Source organism: Corythoichthys intestinalis, chromosome 4 (genome assembly GCF_030265065.1).
Source record: "Corythoichthys intestinalis isolate RoL2023-P3 chromosome 4, ASM3026506v1, whole genome shotgun sequence".
Classification (NCBI taxonomy): Eukaryota; Metazoa; Chordata; class Actinopteri; order Syngnathiformes; family Syngnathidae; genus Corythoichthys; species Corythoichthys intestinalis.
This window is the reverse complement of record NC_080398.1, coordinates 43824398-43846588: the sequence shown is the minus strand read 5'-3', so window position 1 is coordinate 43846588 and position 22191 is coordinate 43824398. Positions and strand designations below refer to the sequence as shown.

General features: G+C 41.9%; 2 protein-coding genes across 10 annotated transcripts in view; one reads left to right on the top strand and one right to left on the bottom strand.

Moving 5' to 3' along the window:
- tex10 (testis expressed 10) overlaps positions 1-9830 on the bottom strand; it is a 36051-nt gene extending 26221 nt beyond the window's left edge. The window contains exons 1-10 of one of the 2 annotated variants that reach the window (XM_057835502.1): positions 9472-9830; positions 9038-9242; positions 6532-6719; positions 6140-6460; positions 4440-4652; positions 4105-4357; positions 3907-4019; positions 3479-3726; positions 3195-3330; positions 2902-3071 (exon numbers count right to left, since the gene is read on the bottom strand). In XM_057835502.1, coding sequence (XP_057691485.1) covers positions 2902-3071; positions 3195-3330; positions 3479-3726; positions 3907-4019; positions 4105-4357; positions 4440-4652; positions 6140-6460; positions 6532-6719; positions 9038-9220 — 1825 coding nt within the window. In that variant the 5' untranslated portion in view covers positions 9221-9242; positions 9472-9830. Of the gene's footprint in view, positions 1-2901; positions 3072-3194; positions 3331-3478; positions 3727-3906; positions 4020-4104; positions 4358-4439; positions 4653-6139; positions 6461-6531; positions 6720-9037; positions 9243-9447 lie in introns of both variants that reach the window. The other variant, XM_057835501.1, reaches the window with a different exon arrangement.
- Positions 9831-11665: 1835 nt separating this feature from the next.
- The window catches only part of si:ch211-197h24.6 (uncharacterized), a 19076-nt gene continuing 8550 nt past the window's right edge, over positions 11666-22191 (top strand). Inside the window, exons 1-3 of one of the 8 annotated variants that reach the window (XM_057835511.1) lie at positions 11666-11823; positions 12103-12207; positions 15690-15723. In XM_057835511.1, coding sequence (XP_057691494.1) covers positions 12118-12207; positions 15690-15723 — 124 coding nt within the window. In that variant the 5' untranslated portion in view covers positions 11666-11823; positions 12103-12117. Of the gene's footprint in view, positions 11824-12099; positions 12208-15689; positions 15724-22191 lie in introns of all 8 variants that reach the window. The other 7 variants (XM_057835509.1, XM_057835510.1, XM_057835512.1 and 4 more) reach the window with 7 other exon arrangements.

The following is a 22191-nucleotide window of genomic DNA, read 5'->3' as shown; positions in this document are numbered from 1 at the left end:
AGGTTGGGGACCCCTGTTCTAAGGCAAATAAAATCAAATCAACTTTTATTTTTTTAGACCAAATCACAACAACAGTTATCTCAAGGAGAAAACGAAACATGTTTTAAGGTTCAGTAGCCCTACGCTGGATTTCGACCTACTTGAGCATTGTAGCTTCCCCCCCAGGTAAGACTAATGCCCACCCACACCTGGTACACATGACATGATGCATCGATAATCGTGATTAGCGTCAATAGCATGATCATCATTCAATATTCGAATCCAAGCACCCTGAAATCGTAATCGAATTAAATCGTGAGGTGCTTTAGATCAGGGATCCCCATCCGCCGGGCCGCGGACCGGTACCGGTTCGTGGCACATTTGCTACCGGGCCACACAGAGATAATATTTTAATAATGATCGCATTCAGGCCGAATTAACTTTGTCCTGTGGCCCTGCTTAACACATCAATATCCCTGTCTACTCTACATAAAATACTACAGTATAGATTAGAACGTCGTCATAGAAATCCGTTGATTGGACTGCAAGCAGTACATATTGTTTGGTGTATATATACACAGTGGGGAGAACAAGTATTTGATACACTGCCAATGGGTTTTCCCATTGGCAGTGTATCAAATACTTGTTCTCCCCACTGTATGACACGAGCTAAAGTGACTGGAAAACAGAAGTCTTTGGAGAGATTTTTTTACGGCGAGAAAGGTCACCTGACGAGCCAGAAGATGAGCCTATAACCTCGAAGACCCACAAACTGCGAAGGAGTGAATTCGTGACCCGTTTGAGAATAAACCGAGTGATTCGAGCATGTCTGTGCAACAGGAGGATCAGCTTGCAGAGATAGCAAATGACGGTGACCTTAAACGTACATTTGAGACAATTAAATTCATTCCGGAATATCCTGACAGCGCTACGAGAACACTGAAAACCCTGCTACAATTTCCAATATCGCATCTTTGTGAAGCGGGCTTGTTAATTAATGCTTAACATGCTAACATGGCAGGATGGGTCGGAGGAGAACTTTTCTACATATCCATCTACGATCAAACATAAGTTAATATTCCTTTCTTTAAAGAAAGTTTGTCGTGTTTACTTTGGAATCGCTGCATTTGCGGCCATTTTTAATGTTACACGCATGCGCAGAACCGCATAGTTGCGTTTTTTGATGAGTTGCAAAATTTGTCTGTGTCTGTGTCCACTTGCATTTCTCTGCCTTTTCGGTCTCAATGTGCTAAAACGGCGTCATCGTAAACTGTTTGGGGCAACGCATGAACAGGTAATTCCGTCCATGCGTTAATTGTGTCAAATATTTTAATGTGATTAATTTAAAAAATTAATTACCGCTCAGCCTGTCGCAATATGCAATAATTCCATTTATCGCACGATAAATAAAAATGAAGGCGGTAATTTTTCCGCTGCGATTTATCGCCTCGCGTGCGGCAGACGTGCTGTTAAAAATTCGGATTCCTTGTTACCAACTGAGCAAAATGCATCTTCGTTCCAGGTCCGGCAAAAAATAGCACAGGAGCCAATCGTCCCATTATATCCTATTGTTCAATGTATACCGGCCGCGTCAGTGCTCCGGATTGACTGCGGACCATCTCCGGCGAGCCGGTGTTGTTGACGTGTGGGCGCTCCCGTCAGGGGTGACATTTCACGCAGGGCGGCTATTTTTCGGCACAACACCGGATATTTGAGCGGCAAGTTAAGAGCGCTGTGCTTCAAACTCGTCCTGTTTATGAAAGTCGATTGTCATATGCTGGTGTTGTGCTGTAATGAGCAGATGTGACTTCTGTGGCGTTTGCTAATTTTTTTAATGCGCGCACACTAGATATCATGAAATAGGAAACTAGATGTGCTACGTCCCATGCCATTGGCTACGTGAGCCCAGAGTGATTATGGGACACGTAGTCCATATACTACATCGATGAATTATAAACCGCCATGACTGAATGGAAGTTAAGAAGGCCAAATCAATCCATACCAGTGACTATAGATAATGCTGCAAATATTGTTAATTCAGTACGTGACACAGATGGATTCGGACCACAAATAGGATGTCGTGCTCATGTAGTAAACCTAGCTGCTAAGAGAGCTGTAGCATTCAACAGTGTGCTTCACTTTACAAACAGTAAAGATTGTTGTCAGCACTTTTATACTAAATTTCTTCAGATCAGTAAGAAGTAAACATAGATATTATGCACTAAAATGCATGTTTATATGGTGGCAATTTAATTTTTGCTCATTTGCAAAAAAGAATAAAATAAAATAGTTTTTTTTTTTCCCAGAGCATTAAATGTATTGAATCAGATCGAAAATCGTGTCCCCCTTATCGAAAATCGTACCGACCAGTGACTTAACTGTATCGTTGCATCCCTATGGAACACCATTGCAAAAGCAATGAGGGGGACAGTTTTCATTTGGCTAAATGCTTAAGTTAATAACTGCAATTGTATTTTTTTTTTCTTGAAAAACATTTATTCTGTGTTTCTGTGCGGTAATTAATATTGTTGTCTTTTACTTAAGAGGCATGGTCTATTTTTTGTTGTTGTGATTTCTTATCGCGTTTAAATGGGTGTACTTGATCTATTAATATATACTGTATTCTCACTGTGTTATTGTAAATTGGTTTAAAAAAAAATTGGGGGGGGGGGGGCGCAATAATATTGCTTATCGCAATAATTTATTAATAAATTATCGCACACTAAAATTTGTTATCGCGACAGGCCTAATTACCGCCCGTTAACGCGATAAATTTGACAGCCCTAAAGTGAATGTAAATGTTTGCCCATATGTCTGTAGGAAGTCAGTCGGGATAGGCTACAGATTAACCACCAAGGCAAAGGACCTTAACATAAACTACAGAAATTGGGTGGATTTTTTTTTTTTCCCCCATCTAAGTACCGTAAAGATTGCAGGCGTGCGCTTGTAGACTGCTGAGCAGGTCTTTGTTCCCTCGAGAAGCAGCAGCCTGGATGGACTGGATGAGCAGTGCGGACAGAGCAGGATTGCGGTAGCCCAGTTGTGACAACTGCACAGGAAGATATGCCAGCCAGCGACAAAGCACTTTGCTCCTTCAGAGAGAGATACGACAAGTCAATTTTTACATTCATCCATTTGTTTGAGCTGTGTGAGCGTCTGCTGTATAATTGAGGCATATCCAATATTTAAATCCTATGAGTAGTATTTGTGCTTACCTGGTGATGTGTGAATGCCCCTGCTCCTGCAAGTAGATCTTGCTGTAGAAAGACAGCAGAAGAGATCTGGTCTGCAGAGTCAGGTTTCTCTGTTGATAATGTGAGTACACTGCTGCCAATAGGTCTTCTGTCACTACTGCAACAAAACACATAGGATAGGAACATTACTATAACTAGATTTCATCTTGTTCACACATTAGTCATCAGATTCTATCTATAATCATTCAAAAAGCATGTAGTTTTTAAATCAAGTTTATTCGTGCGGGTGTGTGGTCAAGGCTCACTTTTGCTTTTTTGTGTGAGCACCATTTTCCACACAGTGCCAAGAAGCATGTGCAGCTGCCTGTAGCTGAGTTTCACTTCGCCACTGAGCGTGTCTCGCACGAACGTCCTCAGGGGCGTCAGCCAGTCTCCATCCACCTCTCGGTCGATTCCCTGCCTCTGACTCAGAGACACCATCACCTGGCAAAGTGTGATGTTTAGAGCCAGAGGATCCACGGTCACATCGGGGACAGCTGCAGTCTGCTTGCCCCTGCGGGAAAGACAGTCAAGTGAAGTGACTCGAATATAAGATATGCAGTCATAATGTGTTAAATTTATATACATCTTATGGTACATGTTAATGAGTTTAATGAGTATTAAAACTCTCTTAATCATCATGTACTGTATGACAACAATAACAGTGATTTCAAGAAAAACAAAAAACATTTACCTCTTATTATTAACTCTCTTTTTGGTTTTGGCTATATCATGAAGACTGTAGGGAAAGTTTTTCAAGAAGTGCTGCTTAAAATCTCCCAAATATTCTTTGCGAAACCAAGCATCCTGGAAAGTAAAAAAAAACAACAACAAAAAAAACTCCTGATTAAATTGTCATCATTCCACAGAATTTATGCTTTGCTTCTCTCACCAGTGCATCTTGGTGCTCCGGCCGTGGTGCCAGTTTTCGGAGCAATTGAAGAATGGATAACACCTGGAACATTACTGACATGGCATCTGGGCTCACCAGGTGACCAGCATCAGAGTTGTTCCAGGGAGAGTCGCTGGTGCTGGCCTCCACCCACACCTCCAGCAAAAGTGGAACCAGTGTGGACGCAAAGCTTTGCACAGCCTCTGCAGAGTCTAAACCTTCACATGCTTCACCTGGGTGATCTGAATCTGGTCTATAAAAACAACACACAATGAATGTGTTGTAAATCCTGATTACACAGTCAACTGACAGGTTTTCAAGACATGCGATCATACCGGAGCTTAAATGTTGAGTGAGGACTTGGTTTGCTCCCAGAGTGCTCATACACTTTAACTCCAGTCTTACTGTTCATGAGCTCTTCCCAGGTGATAATCAAAGGTGTAATCCTGCTCTTGCCACTTGAACCAAACACTCCGTCAGATGGCACTGATATGCCACCTTCTTCTACTGGTCTTTCCTCAACTACTGCTTGAAGAAAGCGTCCAAGTCTAAAAAACACAAGTGACAGTTTCAAAGTTTACAGTCAAGACATTGAGCAGGGATGTTCCAAACCAGAAAACTCCTAAATTGCCATTGGAATTGGGAGTTCAACCACATGTTTTCTTGCAAAATATGCCCTAAAAGTCAAAACAACTAAAGATGGAACAGTCATTTTATTGTTTGCGTTGATGTAAAGGAGCTCCTCATAGATATTACATATATTCAAGGCCGGATGTCAAAAAGCTGAGTCGGCAGCTGAAGTAACTGGCAGCCATCTTGCACCGAGGGAACTCTCTGGTAGAGTATTTCAGCAGAAAAACGGTGGGTGATTTTCTCAACAAAAACACTCTTAACTCACTGAATTCTTGACAGATTTACAAAGAGTTTGGTTCATAACAAAATGTATTAACATGGCTATGATTAGGCCTGTTTGTTGATCAGACTTATATTTAGCCCCAGCTCAAAATGGCCAGCAGTCACGCACATGCCCATCGACTCAAAGTGCCCATCAGAGATGTACAGGTGTTGGACAAAATAATGGAAACACCTTAAAAAATCAACAAAAACTAATTTAATATGGTGTAGGTCCGCCTTTTGCAGCAATTACAGCCTCAATTCTCCGAGGTATTAATACAATTTGTGAATTATTTCCGAAGCAATTTTAAGACATTCTTCGCTTAGAATATGCTCTAACTCTTTTAGAGACAATGGCGGTGGAAATCGATGTCTTAATTGAATCTCTAAAATTGACCATAAATGCTCAATTATGTTGGGGTCTGGGGATTGTGCCGGCCATACAAGATGCTCAACTTCATTAGAATGTTCCTCATGCAGTTCTTTAACAATTACGTTCAATAATTAGGATGCCAAAAATTTTAGTGTTCCCATTATTTTGTCATGCCCCAAACTGACAGATACATCAATGACCCCTAGAGGGCATCAAAGACAGGCCAGACATACATTGAATTTTTTTTCTCATCATCACAGCTACTGTCCAACATTGCGTACTTAGCTCCCATTTCAAGATGCCGTGAGGCTTGACAATTGGTTAAAAAAAAATGCTCTGAAATGTAGCTCACAATCAGTGGTTGGCAGCTATGAAAATGCATGACAGTGAATGACTACAGTGACAGACAACACCTAGTATAAAAAATGACCTTCATGTGAAAGACTGCTCAAAGTATTTAAGTATGAAAATAGCACATAAACATTTAAATTCAAACACAAGGTGCATGGGCCATTGGGTATTACTGAAGTCACAAAGAAGGGTGAGCAATCTAGGACTCCACATTTGATTAGCTAAAATAGTAGCGACATTAATAAAATGTCTGCCCCATCTAGAGTGCCCACTTAATGGAAATACTGTACTTTATTTACGTTTTTCTCCACAAATACACGTCAACAAAATGAAATTCTGTGTTTACTAACTAATAAATACGATTATTTTCGCTGGGAAACACATGATAGAAGTGTCATCTGTCCATTTAAGGATTACCTGAGCAGCACTGAGAGGCGCCACTGTTGGCTGGTCACGGTCCTCCTAGGGTTGACAGAAAGAGCCCATGTACGTCCCTTGCCCTCCGGCTCTTTTTTAGCTCCGTTCTGTCTGTGAGAGATTAATTCCAGGAAGTTGGTGAGGAGCACGGCGGGCCGTGCGGCAAGCAGCTGGGGGTAGTGCTCCAGCAGCACATCCAGGACCTTCATGGCATCTTCTTGAATGCTCAACTCAATGTGAGTCATGGCGCAACATAGGTGGGCACTGAGGAGGGGAAAAAATGGAGCCACTCGTTCCGCAGGTACAGACTGGGCAATATACCTGTAATCAGTTTAAGCCACTGTTAGTTGTGTGGATAATAATAGCACAATGATTCTTCCTTTCCCCCCAACCTGAGCACTCGAGTGGCTGTCACACGAACATTGGCATCCTTGTCTGTGAACACAGCAGCCACTTCTGACAACAAACGTGACAAATGCTGTTCTAAAAGAGAAGGATTCGTCGACAGTAGCTCCTTTAAACCCAGCAAGGCACTGTGCTTCACATTAGCATTGTAATGATGGAGCTGCGACAACAAGTCCTGGGAAAGAGAAGATGAAGACACACAAAATTACTGTCAAAACATGTTGCACTACTTTATAGCTCCGGGTATACTAGTCCTTCTCAAAAAATTAGCATATTGTGATAAGTTCATTATTTTCTGTAATGTAGTGGTAAACATTATACTTTCATATATTTTAGATTCATCACACACAACTGAAGTAGTTCAAGCCTTTTATTGTTTTAATATTGATGATTTTGGCAAAAAAGTCGAGGAAAAAAAAAAGACCAAAAAAAATTGGAATATTTCATCCGACCAATACAAAAAAAGTGTTTTTTAATACAAAAAAAAGTCAACCTTTAATTAATTATATCAGCTATGCACTCAATACTTGGTCGGGAATCCTTTTGCAGAAATGACTGCTTCAATGCGGCATGGCATGGAGGCAATCAGCCTGTGGCACTGCTGAGGTGTTATGGAGGCCCAGGATGCTTCGATAGCGGCCTTAAGATCATCCACAGTGTTGGGTCTGGTGTCTCTAAACTTCCTCTTCACAATATCCCACAGATTTTCTATGGGGTTCAGGTCAGGAGAGTTGGCAGGCCCATTGAGCACAGCAATGCCATGGTCAGTAAACCATTTACCAGTGGTTTTGGCACTGTGAGCGGGTGCCAGGTCGTGCTGAAAAATGAAATCTTCATCTTCATAAAGCTTTTCAGCAGATGGATTTTGGAGCATGAAGTGCTCCAAAATCTCCTGATAGCTAGGTGCATTGACCCTGCCCTTGATAAAACACAGTAGACCAACACCAGCAGCTGACATGGCACCCCAGACCATCACTGACTGTGGGTACTTGACACTGGACTTAAGGCATGTTGGTTGCCTGGCACAGCCAGACTGTTCTCCCTGTGTTTTTCCAAACACTGAGAGTATTGTCTGGGACCCAGCACATTAACGGCCTCTCGAGCAATTACAAAATCAATCGACAAATCAGATTCGTTTATTTGCGTGACGTGTTCTTAACGAGCAACGTCACTCTTCCGCGTCGGAAGTCGTCCCCACAACAACACAGATGGCGAACAGGAGAGCCGAGAATATGTTCTAATCCACAGTAAAATCAGTTTTAAATGACCAAAAACACATCGACACAAGTCATTGACAACAGTCTGTCTCGCGCTAGCCATGTTGAATAAACGCCGCTCTCCTCGTATGTTTACGTCCGCGCGCAAGGCCCCCATCCCACCAGTCACTGATTGGTCCACTCCGCTGTCTGTTTGCTGTGGCTTGCTCCGCCCTGGAAATTTTATCTGCTTAATGGTGGCCAGACTTAATAGCTGGAACAGCAGTGAGTCTGTAGTACCAGGCTAGCATTTTGGCATTTTTTTCTCCCCAGTCTTCCTCCAAACTCTGGCACTTTGATTTCTTAATGACATGCAAAATTTGCTTTAATCTGAAAAAAGTACTTTGGACCACTGAGCAACAGTCCAGTGCTGCTTCTCTGTAGCCCAGGTCAGGGGCTTCTGCCGCTGTTTTGGGTTCAAAAGTGGCTTGGCCTGGGGAATGCGGCACCTGTAGCCCATTTCCAGCACACGCCTATGCACGGTGGCTCTGGATTTTTCTACTCCAGACTCAGTCCACCGTTTCTGCAGGTCCCCCAAGGTCTGGAATCGGCCCTTCTCCACAATCTTTCTCAGGGTGCGGTCACCTCTTCTGGTATTGCAGCGTTTCCTGCCACACTTTTTCCTTCCCACAGACTTCCCACTGAGGTGCCTTAATACAGCACTCTAGAACCAGCCGATTCGCTCAAAAAAAAAATTCTGTGTCTTAGCCTCTTGCTTGAGGGTGTCAATGATGGCCTTCTGGACAGCAGTCAGGTCGGCAGTCTTGCCCATGATTGCGGTTTTGAGTAATGAACCAGGCTGGGAGTTTTTAAAAGCCTCAGGAATCTTTCACCGGGGTTTTGAGTAAATTCCTTGATTCAGATGATTAGGTTAGTAGCTTCTTTAGCGTACCTTTTCATGATATGCAATTTTTTTGAGATAGGGATTTTTGGTTTTTCTTGACTTTTTTTTTTTGCCAAAATCATCAATATTAAAACAATAAAAGGCTTGAACTACTTCAGTTGTGTGTAATTAATCTAAAATATATGAAAGTCAAATGTTTATCAGTACATTACAGAAAATAAAGAACTTTATCACAATATAATTTTTTGAGAAGGACCAGTATATTCATAAAGAATAAAAATCAAATATAAATTAGTGTTTTTAAGGCAAACTGTAGTTGTAGGCATTAGATTATGATGTCTACTGATAAGACGACCCAAAAAGATTGAGAAGACCCGATTGTAAGACACTTACATTGATGCCAAGCTGCCTGTTTGTGGTGGGACCACTGGTGTCTCTCTTCAGCTGTTCGGTGAGATATATTCCCTTGGTGCGAAAGTTTGTATTGGTGGCATTATCTGCTCTCGGCTTCTTCTTTCCCACTTTTAACTTCACCTTTTGGAAGTCATCTTGTCTCTTCTTCTTCTTGGATTTCATTTTAGCAAACGTTGCACTGGGTCTAAAGGTTAATGTAGAAAATATATTGAAGAGTACATTGAAATACACGAAACATAGTCACCATGGTTCACGATACATTGGTCATCACAATCAGATTATGGATGTGAATGCCCATCAGACATGCAACACTTTTTTCTGCATCAAAAATTAGCATTTGCAAGCTAACATGCGCGTCATTCCACCACGGAGTATATTTAGAAATTTACCCAAGCTAGAGGAATAGGCTGCACCTCTTTAAATTATGGAGTGGCTCCTTGATATCTAAACACGGGTTAAGGCAGATAACGTTGTATGATTTCTCTATAAATCAATATTTTGGCTTTGTCTCGTGTTCAACGCAGTTAAACTTAAGGTACGTTTCGTTTTAAGATAGCCGCCACCCGGCGGTGGTGCTTAGGAACTAAACGGTGGAAGGGAACAAACTCTCTTTTCTCACTATTACAGATTACACTAAAACGTGTTTTAATGCTCAAATTAGAGGATTTGTATGGCTGATTCGCGGGTAAATTAGTGTTGTATCGGTCGCGAACGATTCGTTCTTTTTGAACGAATTGTTTGGGTGAACGAGACCGAACTAATCACCATCTGCACTGATTCGTTCTATGAAGTTGGTGGCGCTTGTTCGCTGCGTGGGAGGGCGTTGAGCAAGCGGCAGCGTCTTCTGACATCGCACACGACCAATCAGACGCCAGCCTCATCGCGGGCAGGGGAGGGAGCGGAAACAGAATCATGGCGTATGTCACTCATTTCCACGTGTGGCCAATAAGCAGCCAGCGTGCAGGCAGGGGGGAAAGACTGAGTTTTGTCACTTCCCGTTCAGTGATTCGGTCCTCCGGTTCCTGACCTAGCTTGCTGCTAACTTGACTTTCCAGTAATGACTATGCGGTGAACGAGTCATAAAATGAAAGGAAACGACTTTGTCACATATTTGTTAACGTGGAGCCTATCAAATGCTGCTCAAAAAGACAAAAACACCTCACAAATCTAGCGAGCATGGTTTAGTGTTCTACTTTTCTCAACAGACTCGGGACTGTGCCTATGACGATATACTATCAAATTTACAGTAATTTAAAACACACGTAGCTACGAGGCAAGCAAAACCTGAGCTGCGGTCGCGTGACGGCAGTGAAGCGGGCAGAGAACTGTCACTATATGGAGGCTTCATGGCAGCGATATGTACCTCATATGTGCACAGAAAAAAAATATTTAGTATGATCACCATAATACTGATTTGCAATGAAACTGTATATACATGTCAATTTTTTCCGAGTGTTTTTTTTTTTTTTCGTGTCAGAGGGTGTCGGTTGGTTTGACAAATTATGTCAATCCGTCCATCATGTGCTACTCAAGCGCCCCAAAAACAAAGCGCGCGGACACGGGAGATGTCGCAATATGTCTACATTTTTCTTAACAGACTAATAAGAGTAGAAAGGCGAAATCATAAAGCAAACAATTATTTCTCGTCAGCATTTGACGATCTGAGATGCGGGGACGACAGGGGAGCTGACCGGATTATTTTATTTATTAATACCAGTGCAAAAATTCAAAACGATCATCTTAATAATAAAAAACAAAAATACAACAGAGCGAGAGGTTAATATGATGTGTTGGCCGTTCCATAATTAGAAATTAAACTTTCGATTTATTTTTATTTTCGTGACAGCAAGCATGCCGCGTTGGCTGTTAGCAGCAGCATTGTATATGTGAGCAAGATCATGCTAAAGAAAGTCCGTGCGCCCCCGACCCCAAACCCCGACTTCCCCCTCAAAAGGAAAATGTTTAACCGTGTCCTAATTCGAAATGCAAGCACGAGCCATGACTTTGAGCCCATAGAACTAGGACAGACGACGCGGAAGTCCTCCCTCGCTTTTGCAGCAGCGGGAGGGAGACGAGGCTGTCTCTGAGAGCAGAATGATATCGCCTGTCACTCATTTCTGAAACTACGACGAGTGGTCAATGTGCAAGAGAGGGAGGGACCAAGCAATGTCACTTCCCGTTCAGTTATACTGCGAAGCGGTCTTTGGTGATTCGTTCGGTAACGTCACTTCCCGTTCACTAACCGAACGATTCATTTGGGTGGGGAGGGAGATGAGGGGGGCGAACGATTCGTTGAACGATTCGTTTGAACGAATCGTTTTACTGAACGAACCGGAATGGATTCGTTTACTCAAGTGAACGACAGATCCCGTCACTAGGGTAAATTCACTAAAGTATTTTGGGGGGGGGAAACCTAACGGCTCACAAAGGTATTCAGCGCCAACATAGTACATAGTCGTCCTCGTGAATGCCTTTTACAAATTAATGCATTTTAATCAATTTAGCTTGGTTTTTGGACTGATAGAAGAATATTTTTTGTTGTTGATTTTTTTGTGTAATCTTTTTTTTGGGGGGGGGGGGTACTTAATTAATTCGGTTTTAATCGGCAATATTTTATAAACAGGCACAAAACCGGTCTTACTCTTGTCCTGTCCATTAAACTGAAACGCCGTTTGAGCTGCGGATTTTGCTACGCCACACTGGTCTCACAGGTCTGCATATACATTTATTTGAATCGACGACTAGCATTACCTTTATTGCTCCAGGTACGTTTTGTATTACAAGCTACAGCCATGTTTTATAGCTATTTGGTGTCTTTGAAAAATAGTTGTTTTACCGAATAATGTATGTGGCCTTCCAAAATGGCGTGTCTCGGCCCAAATCAAAGCTTAACGTATAAAGAAAACGATTTTCTTTATAAATTGATGTAATGATATGTAGAGATGAGATGTAATGTAACGAGGTTCAACCCTAAGATGACTACCGTTGTACAATGTTCTCTCTTTGTTTAACGCTTATTGTGTCTGGGGCTTCGTGCTTAGCAGTGAACAAACGAAGAAATGGCTTTCAACACATCAGGAAACCGGTTTAAGGACAACTTCAAACCGAACCAAGGGCCCCTATGGAAAGCAAATTTGAAGTACGGCAAGGTAGGTATTCAGTCACATATTTTTACCAAAACTGCAAAACATGGCTTCTTAAGCTGAAGCTAGACATTGAACACTCCATCAGGTGTGTGATGAACATCGGACATTATTTCTTGACGTTTAGAAGATCGCAAGTGTATTTTATTTAATGAAGTCAAGATTGTATTAATATAATACAGTAGCTCTGGTGGTCAATGAGGCATAAACCCGGGCATGTGATGAGTTCGATGAGGCCGTGGAATATAACTTCCAAACGGTTTCGAAGAAATTCTGGTACACCATCCGGCTTCTCCAGAAGGGTAACGCATTGCACCATCAACACTGCAAAGTTGAGATGTGTTCTGCTGACCTAGATTGGAGATGTTGTGAATCAGTGGCCCAAATACTTCAAAGAACTCAACTCTATGGCACCCTTTCCCATGATGAAGTAGAGCCCTTGGGCTCGCCTATCTATAGGGCAAAAGTCACTGAGGTGGTTAAAAACCATCTTGGTGGTGGATTAAATCTGCCTGGCATTTCTAAAGGCACTGGATGCTGTTTGGGTTGACAGGCCGTGTAATATCATGGGCATCAGGGACAGTGTCTCCGGATTTGCAGACTGGGGTGGTGATCCCCTTTTTTTAAGAAGGGGAATCAGAGGGTGTGTTTCAATTACAGAGGGAACACACATCATAGCCTCCGGTAAGGTCTATTCACAAGCACTAGAAAGGGGGATCAGTCAGGGAGTCGGATTCAGGAGGATCAGTCTGGTTTTCATCCTGGTGACGAAAACCTGCAACCAGCTCTAAACCCTCAGTAGTGTACTCGAGGGGGTCTGGGAGTTTGCCCAACCACTCTACATGTGTTATGTGGACTTGGAGAAGGCATTCGACCGTGTCCCTTAACGTGTCCTGTGGGGGGCACTACACGAGTATGGTGTTACAAAGCCTCTATAACAGGGGTCGGGAACCTTTTTGGCTGAGAGAGCCATGAGCACCACATATTTTTAAACGTAATTATGTGAGAGCCATACAATATGTTCAAAACTAAAAATACTAGTAATGTGTGCATTTTATGTAATTTCAACACTTTTAAAGTACAATAAGTCTCTAAATTATTTTCAATAACATTGTTATGCAGTTGCTAATCAATGACGAGTATTTCTTACCATTATTGCGACTTCTGATGCTGCTAGTTTTGCTGATGGCTTTGTAGTCTGGTTGATACTTGGTGGTGTTAAGGTTTAATGCAGGCGTTGAGAAACTTAGGATGATTCTCTTTTCATGTTCACGAAAAAAGTTTATCCAACGGTAGATTTTTTTCTTTTGCGAACTCAGTGAAGGACTTGAATGGATCCTCCCATCTTGATGTCCCTTTCAAAGTCTAAACCTCACAATCACGCTGAACTAGGATAAGTTGCATATGTCTGTTGGCTCATCCAAAGCGAGAGAGAAAAACTGCTGTCCTTTTGTCCTGCTGATATGTATGATACTCTTCGTCTTTTTTTTCTTTTTGCCATCTTCTCATAAGGGTTTCTAAAGTTAGCTGTCAAGTGACAATGCGGAAAACAAAACTGAAAATGAGGGAAGTTCCTCATCTCACGCAATGCACACATTGGCCGCTATTTCCGGCGGCAAAATACGGCAAACCCACTGGAACAGTGTCTCTACCTCATCTGCGTCGCCAATGCGATTGATGGATGGTTAAATAGACACAACGACACGTATGTTTGCCACTTTCCCACTAAAATGACTGCGAACCGGCTTTCTAGTCGCCAGTGGCCGTGGCCATCTCTCGCAATGCGCTGTTACCAATCTGCAATATTCAGTAATGCGGTGCTCTGAACTCCGAACTGTAGTAGATTTCTGTGGGTCGTTTGTTGTCCTTCTTACGTCCGGTTCATCCTTCGGTAAGTGGCGTAGTGTATAAAAACACATAGACGTGTCGGATGGCTTTTTATCAGAGACTTAATTACCACAGACAAAAATCAGTGGGGGACACCCAGCCACTGAACACAGCGCTCCTGCGCAACTCTCTACACCTGTCTCTCTTTCCTCTTACGCCCACTCCTCTTCTGCTTTAAATTGACAATGCCGGTCATTTTGAAAGGGGCCGCTGGTGGCAGCGCAAAGAAGTCTAACAAAACTTTTTTCTTTTTTCTTTTTTTTTTTTTTTTTCTTTTTTTAACAATTAAAGATTTGTCTGCAAGCCAGATAAGGCCGTCAAAAAAGCCAGATCTGGCTCACAAGCCATAGGTTCCCGACCCCTGCTCTATAACAAACTGTTCACTCCTTGTACGACTGGTGTCAGACGCTGATCCCCACTGTTGGCAGTAAGTCTTGTTTTTTTTTTTTGTTTTTTTTTTTTTTTGTTTGTTTTTTAACCCCCAAGTGAGGGTCTGGAAGGTTTCTCCCTTGTTCCTGATTCTGTTCAAAAACTTTTTGGACAGATCATCTATGTCAGTGGTCTCAAACCGGTCCTCAAAGGGCCGCAGGGGGTACTGGATTTCATTCCAACCAAACGAGACAAATACCTTTTCACCAATCTGGTTTCTTACAAGTGTAATCAGTTGATTGCAATCAGGTGCTGCTTATGTTAGTAGAAACCTCATTGGTTGAACTGTTTGTGCTGGATCTGTTGGAACAAAAACCAGGACCCACTGCGGCCCTTTGTGGAGTCGGTTTGAGACCGCTGATCTATGTGCATTCAAGGTGTTGAGGGAGGCTGATTACGTACCCTCTGTATTGCATTTCTGCTATTAGCAGATGGTGTGGTTCTTCAAATCTCACTGGAGAGGTTCACAGGCGAATGTGAGGTGGTTGAGATGAGAATCAGCACCTTGGCGCCTCTCTGGTTCAGTGTTACGGGCACGTCCCACTGAAATGGGTTAACCCAGGACACACCTGGGAGACCATGTCTCACGGCTGGCCTTGGAATGCCTCCGCATCCCCCTGGAGAAGCTAGATGACACTGCTTGGGGGAGAGATGGATATAGGCATCCCAAACAAGGCAGCACATGTGCCTGATGGTTGGAACATTTCACTCAAGTTTAAATCTTCACTCATCCAGCAATGCAGTTTGTATCTTCTCTACATGGTAGTGTGGGTTTTCTCCAGGTAAGTCTGGTTTAATTTACCCATTTATTGACTGGCGCCCAGTACATGGTGGACTCTTACCTCTCTTCTAAAGCCACCTCGAGTAGGCGCGCCAAAGGAGGACAAACTCTATTGAACTGGCGGTATCCATTCAAGCTAAACTGAGTGAAAGTCATATTTCTTTTGTGGCCCCTAGCCTGGCTACTCATGAAATATTTGTGTTCACCTGATACCCATGGCACATACTGAGAATTCACATTGAAATCAGTACACCTGTCACAATGACACTAGTGATGCAGAGACGTCTTGAGATCACGTAACGAGGACTTCTGCCCACAGCTAAGTGTCACAATGTCACTAATACGTCTGTGTTTCTCTCCTTCATGTGGACTTATTCCCTCCCCTTGACAGGGCAAGTACCGCCCCCAGTACCCTGCTGACATCGGTAAGTCTTCCATAGATGGTACACTGCCTTTGCTGAGAAAAGTAAAGCTTGAGACAATGTTGTCTCTGCTTTATGTTCATGGGTGGCTGCCTGTCCACCACTCACTGATTCGCTCAGCTGTCAGGCCTTTTGTGTACCACTCAATGCTACTGTTCAAGAGAGACCAATATACAAATAGCTGCTGAAAGGTGTTGCGTGTAAAGCAGTGGTCCCCAACCACCGGTCAGCGAGCCACTTGGTACCGGTTTGCAAGAGAAATAATTTCCGTTTTAAACTCCTCACACGTATGAAATCACTGTAGTGCTAAAATGAAAAGAAAAAACGACAAAAAAAAAGAATATATAAATTTAAAGAGAAATAAATGAATACTTGAAAATATAAAAGTATATTTTGTCAGACTTTTTGTCATTGAAAAACAAACGGATATAAACAATGGCAATTTTTTCCCTTGCCTTTTCTATTTCGCTTGTCTTAGTCTTTGCCTTTCTGTTTTTCAATTGCCTTTTTGCCTTTGCTTTTAATAAATGGTCAATCAAATGGCATTGGGAGGGGCTTTTCAAACAGGAAGAGTCGATAGAAAAGTGACGTCTTGGATCAACGGAAAAAAATCTGAATTGGGTGCAATTTTTGATTCATCATTTATTTGGAGAGATATGGAAAAATCATTCTCACAACTGCTTCGAGACGCACGTGACAGGCTGCGTGGGTCGCCTACGTCACCAAGACATCCAAATTTGATGGCGTTGATAACTAACCCTTTCCTGTTTGGACTGCCCCTCCCAACTTCATTTGATTGAAAGACCATTCCTTTCGGTAAAAGCAAACGCTAACTGCAAAGACAATGAAAAGCAAAATAGAAGTAAAGAAAAAAAAATTGCCATTGTTTTTTCCGTTTGTGCTTTTCAATGACAAAATCAAAATTTTCATTTACTAATTAATTTCTCTTTTTATTTATATATTAATTCATTATTTTAATTTTGGCATGCCTGTGATTCCATACACACGAGGCGTAATTGACGCTGAAATATGGAGATGAGTCAACTGTGCGCTGTACCTCAGTACTATTTGCATAACATCCCTACTCCTAACTTTTTGAATCTGGTTTGGATGCCAAATCAAAAGATGGCCTCCACCCCAATGGCATCAGATTGGCGGGAACCGCCTAATCTGTCAACACTGCTGCAACAACTCACTCAATGCGCATGCGCTCTTTATACAACAAATATGGCAGCACACTGTGAATGCGTTTCAGAAATTTTTTTTTTTTTTTTTTTTCATAGTGCCTACAGTGCCTGGTGTCCGATAAACGGCGCCATTGGCTTTCAGGAGCTATCAGCACACTGTGCGGATGGCACAACGCCAGTGGCACCTCGTGTGCGCCAGGCATAAATGTTTTTTTTTTTTTAAGAGGAGCGATAACTGCGCGGCTTGCAGCAAGGAAACCCATACACTCATTGTGTATGTCGGGCCGACCCTCCCATAAAAGCGCATTCTTCCAGAGTGTCCACCAGAAATATTTTATCGCTTTACAGGTCCGCTATGACAAAAAGGTTGGGGACCATTTGTGTAACCTATGCCAGCTCGCACTGTGCAAAGAATATGTTCACTGTTCGATAGCATTAAGAGCAGCACTAGCCTGTGGGTTAGCTGCCCAGGCTTTTATCCCACTGGTTAGCGCACTTGACTCTGCTCCTGGTGGTTTGTGGTTATGTGTGCTTAAGACTCAGGCAGAACTACGTTGGATGACAACTGTCACCAAAGGCTGCCAATTAATTATGCATGTAATTTATGTTCGAGCTTTGTCAAAGGGTGTTATGTACAGTGGTATGAAAAAGTATCAGAACCTTTTGGAATTTCTCACATTTCTGCATAAAATCATCATCAAATGTGATCTGATCCTTGTCCAAATCACACAGATGAAAAACGTGTCTGCTTTAACTAAAACCACCCAAACATCTATAGGTTTTCATATTTTAATGAGGATAGTATGCAAACAATGAGAGAAGGGGGGAAAATAAGTAAATGAACCATCACATTACATATTTTGTTTAAAAGATTGATATTGATTATTATAAGGAAAGCCATTAATCCCTTTTGCTCTACCATATTTTTGTTATGAGGAATGAGTGATGAACCTTACTATATAATGTTTGCATTTTACAGTGTTTGTTAAGTAAGTTATTGAGAGGCCTTTTGGTTATTGATAGGCTTGCTGTCCTAACCTGTCTCCCAGGTTAAGAAAGTTGTTTCATGGACCAAGACCACAACAAGCTCCTCTCCTTTAGCACCAAATATTTTTATTCGATGACAAAGCACAATACCTGTTTTAGTTCAGTGCTCATTATTCAGGAAACACATATTCAATTATATTGACTAATTGATTGTGATTGACTCAAATTATATTTATTTGAAAAAATAAATATTGGCACTTTATTTGAAGTCGAGACTATTCTTGTCTTTGTTTTGTTCATAATAATGTTCATGTCATTATGAAAAATCTGGTGAGGTCAAAGGCAACAATTTATGTTGAATCCACCACTAGTTTTTTTTTTTTTTTTAACCTCCAGGTGTTCAAAAACTTGGGTGAATATACATTCAAAAAATTATATATTTATTATCGGTTTTCGGCTTTGCGGAGCAGGAAGTTATCGGTATCGGTTTCAAAAAATGGATATCGTGCACCCCTACTCATCAGTCAAGTTCGCGCTCCTCATGGCGTAGGCGAGATCTCTGGTCTCTTAAGTCATTGCCATTAGTCGCAGTCTACCTCGACAGTTCAGTCATCTGCCCCGACAGTTCCCTCACCTGGTGCAAGATAGTATCCACTTTTCTCCACCCGTCCTCAAACCGAACAGTGAGTCCACGGACCCAGTTCTCGGTTCGGGCCTCCACACGATCTTCCAAGGCCTTTAATCGCGCCATTTGATCCGTGGTCAATTTGTTGATTTCCTTGAAAGCTGACGTCTTGGAAACTTTCCGGTGGAGCAGGGCACCTCCTAAGCCAAGCAGAAGGAAACGATTAAACGAGCAACAATGTTTATTTTGTACAGCAGTGGCTTCCTCCGTTGAATCCGCCAATGAACACCATTCTTGGCCATAGTTTTGCATATAGTTGATGTGTTCTTAGAGATATTGGACTGTTCCAGTAATTTCTGTGAGTCTTTAGCAGACACTCTAGGATGTTTTTTTACCTCTCTGAGTATTCAGCGCTGAACTCTTGGCGTCATCTTTGTTGGACGGCCACTCATTGGGAAAGAAGCGACAGTACCAAACTCTCTCAATTTGTAGATTTCTCTGACTTTCGATCAATTAACATCCAGACTCTTGGAGATTGTTTTGTATCCTTTCCCAGCTTTACACAAATCAACAATCCTTGACGCAGGTCTTCGGACAGCTCTTTTGACAGAGCCATGATGCACATCAGACAATGCTTCTCATCAAGACATTTCTTACCAGGTGTGTGTTTCATAGTGGGCAGGGCAGTTTTAAACCACTCATCAGTGATTGGGCACACACCTGACTTAAATTGTTTGGTAAAAGTTGGTTTCAATAAGTTTCCTTAGGCAGAGGGTTCACTTATTTCTTCCCCCTTCCATCATTGTTTGCACGCTATCCTCATTAAAATAAAACCTATAAATGTTTGGGTGGTTTTAGTTAAAGCAGACACTATATTTTCATCTGTGTGATTTTGACAAAGATCAGATCACATTTGATGGTGATTTTATGCAGAAATGTGAGGAATTCCAAAAGGTTCAGATACTTTTTCATACCACTGTATAGTCTTCCCAAAACAAATGTAGAAAGATTGACAGATCATTGTACCAGATTCTTCATCTTACAATAAAGTATACAGTATGATCACATTGGCTTGCTCGTTCCAGCAAGTATATCGACTAGAGTATAGCATTTAACATTGTGATTTGGATTGATAGGTCGCAAACCAGTGTGGGTTGGGGATATGTTGAATGTTAAATGTTTTTTGTTATCAGAAAGTATGTCAATTAGCATTTAAAATTAAAAGTTTGAGACGCTGGATTCACACTGTATGGGTCGAGCAGTACAATTCCGTAAAGTTGTGTTTTTATTTCATTGATAGATGCCCAAATTAACTCTGAGAGCAGGCAGTGTTGGAACATGTTTCAGCGCTGTTTGCAGCGATAGATGTTCAGTCGCTGTTGGTGGCAGCCGATCAGCTAACTTGATTCTTCTATTTGTCTCAAGTTGCTCAATTATCACTAGGTTACGCGTCACTAAAGTGTAAAGAAAAAAGTATGCATGTAAATTGATATCATAAGGTGTGGATAAAAATCTGGTAAATACACAGGCATTGTATAATTGCCAGTATGACAGTAACATAAAAACTCGGATCGTAACCTTCTCAGTGCAAGCTTGATGTCAGTGAAATACACAAGTTACTCAGACACACTTGTGTTTGGCCTGAATATATAACATGTAACCTGCAGTAAATCTAAATGACAATTAAATCATTGACAAAAACAGTGCTCGCTAAAAGGCGCCCCTGCAATTCTGTCAGATAATGCTCAGTTTCTCCCAGAAAATGATAGCAATAAGAAATGCTTTGTTAGTATTCATTTATTTTGCTTGGCCCCCCCACCCCCCCGTTACAGCACCTGTTACTTACCTGTGGCACTTAACAGGTGGCGGCAATAACAAAATCACACTTTCAGCCAGTTAAAATGGATTAAGGTTGACTCAACCTGTGTCCTTGTGTGTACCACATTGATCATGGAGGGGAAAAAAAAGAATACCAAAGAACTGTCTGAGGACTTGAGAAGCGAAATTGTGAGGAAGCATGGGAAATCTCAAGGCTACAAGTCCATCTTCAAAGACCTGAATGGTCCTGTGTCTACCGTGCGCAGTGTCATCAATAAATGTAAAGCCCATGGCACTGTAACTAACTTAACTAGATGTGGACGAAAAACAAAAATTGATGAGAGATTCCAACAAAAGAATGTGCAGATGGTGGATAAAGATCCTCGAGTAACATTCAAAAAAAGTCGAGGTGTCCTGTAGTCAAAGGGTACAACAGTGTCAACCCTTACTATCCGTCGGCGCCTGAATGAAAAGGGACTCTTTGGTAGGATAAACAGGAAGACCCCACTTCTGACCCAGAGACCTAAAAAGCCAGGCTGGAGTTTGCCAAAAACCTACCTGAGAAAGCCAAAAATGTTTTGGAGGAATGTTCTCTGGTCAGATGAGACAAAAGTAGAACTTTTTGGGAAAAGGCATCAACATAAAAACGAGGCCTTCAAAGAAAAGAACACAGTCCCAACAGTCAAACATGGCGGTGGTTCCATGATGTTTTGGGGTTGCTTTGCTTCCTCTACCACTGGACTGCATGACCGTGCATGGCATTATGAAGTCTGAAGACTACCAACAAATTTTGCAGCACAATGTAGGGCCCAGTGTGAGACAGCTGGGTCTCCCTCAGAGGTCATGTGTATTCCACCAGGACAATGACCCAAAACACACTTCAAAAAGCACTAGAAAATGGTTTGAGAGAATGCACTGGAGACTTCTAAAGTGGCCAGCAATGAGTCCAGACCTGTATCTCATAGAACACCTGTGGAGAGATCTGAAAATGGCAGTTTGGAGAAGGCATCCTTCAAATCTGAAACCTGGAGCAGTTGGCCAAAGAAGATTGGTCTAAAATTCCAGCAGAGCATTTTATAAGAAACTCATTGATCGATACCGGAAGCGGTTGTTCAGTTATTTTGTTGTGCTACCAAGTATTAGGCTGAGGGTGCCAATACTTTTGTCCGGCCCATTTTTGGAGTTTTGTGTAAGATAATTATTTATTTTTCATTCTCTTCTGTGTTTATTCATTGCAAGCAAAATAAATGAAGATATTACTATATAATTGCAATCATTTTTCTGAGAGAAATTGAGCATTATCTGACACAATTGCAGGGGTGCCCATACATTTGGCCAGCACTGTAAATATGGTCAAAATTATGTGTAGATTAATTTATAATTGCAAGCAGATAGTTCCGCATATTGTCCATTTAATGAGGAAATTAACCGCATTTCTGACAAAACTTCAGAAATTTATCTATCTGTAAGAACCACTTGCACTGTGACATTGTATTCAACCAGATATTGCTTCCTCGATATTGCAGCTCCCTTGTGCAGCTCTCTTGTTTGGCTTGGTCATCAGATGGCCGCAAAGTGGTTAGACACTTGAGGTTGGCAAGACGTAACTGTATAATGAATGAAGGAATCACAGTAACGTCTTGCTTACAAGGTTATGGTGGCATTGGCCGCATTAAATTATAATACCGCTGAACTGATATGTATTGATACATCCACCAGGGGGCAATATATCCATGCCCATTAATGAGAGGCAATAAATATTTATTGCGTTGCTTTGCTGTAATGACACCAGGACAGATTGGATATTTAAAAGTTGTCTGTGACACTGCGTTGTCCCGCAGCATTGCTCTGTCA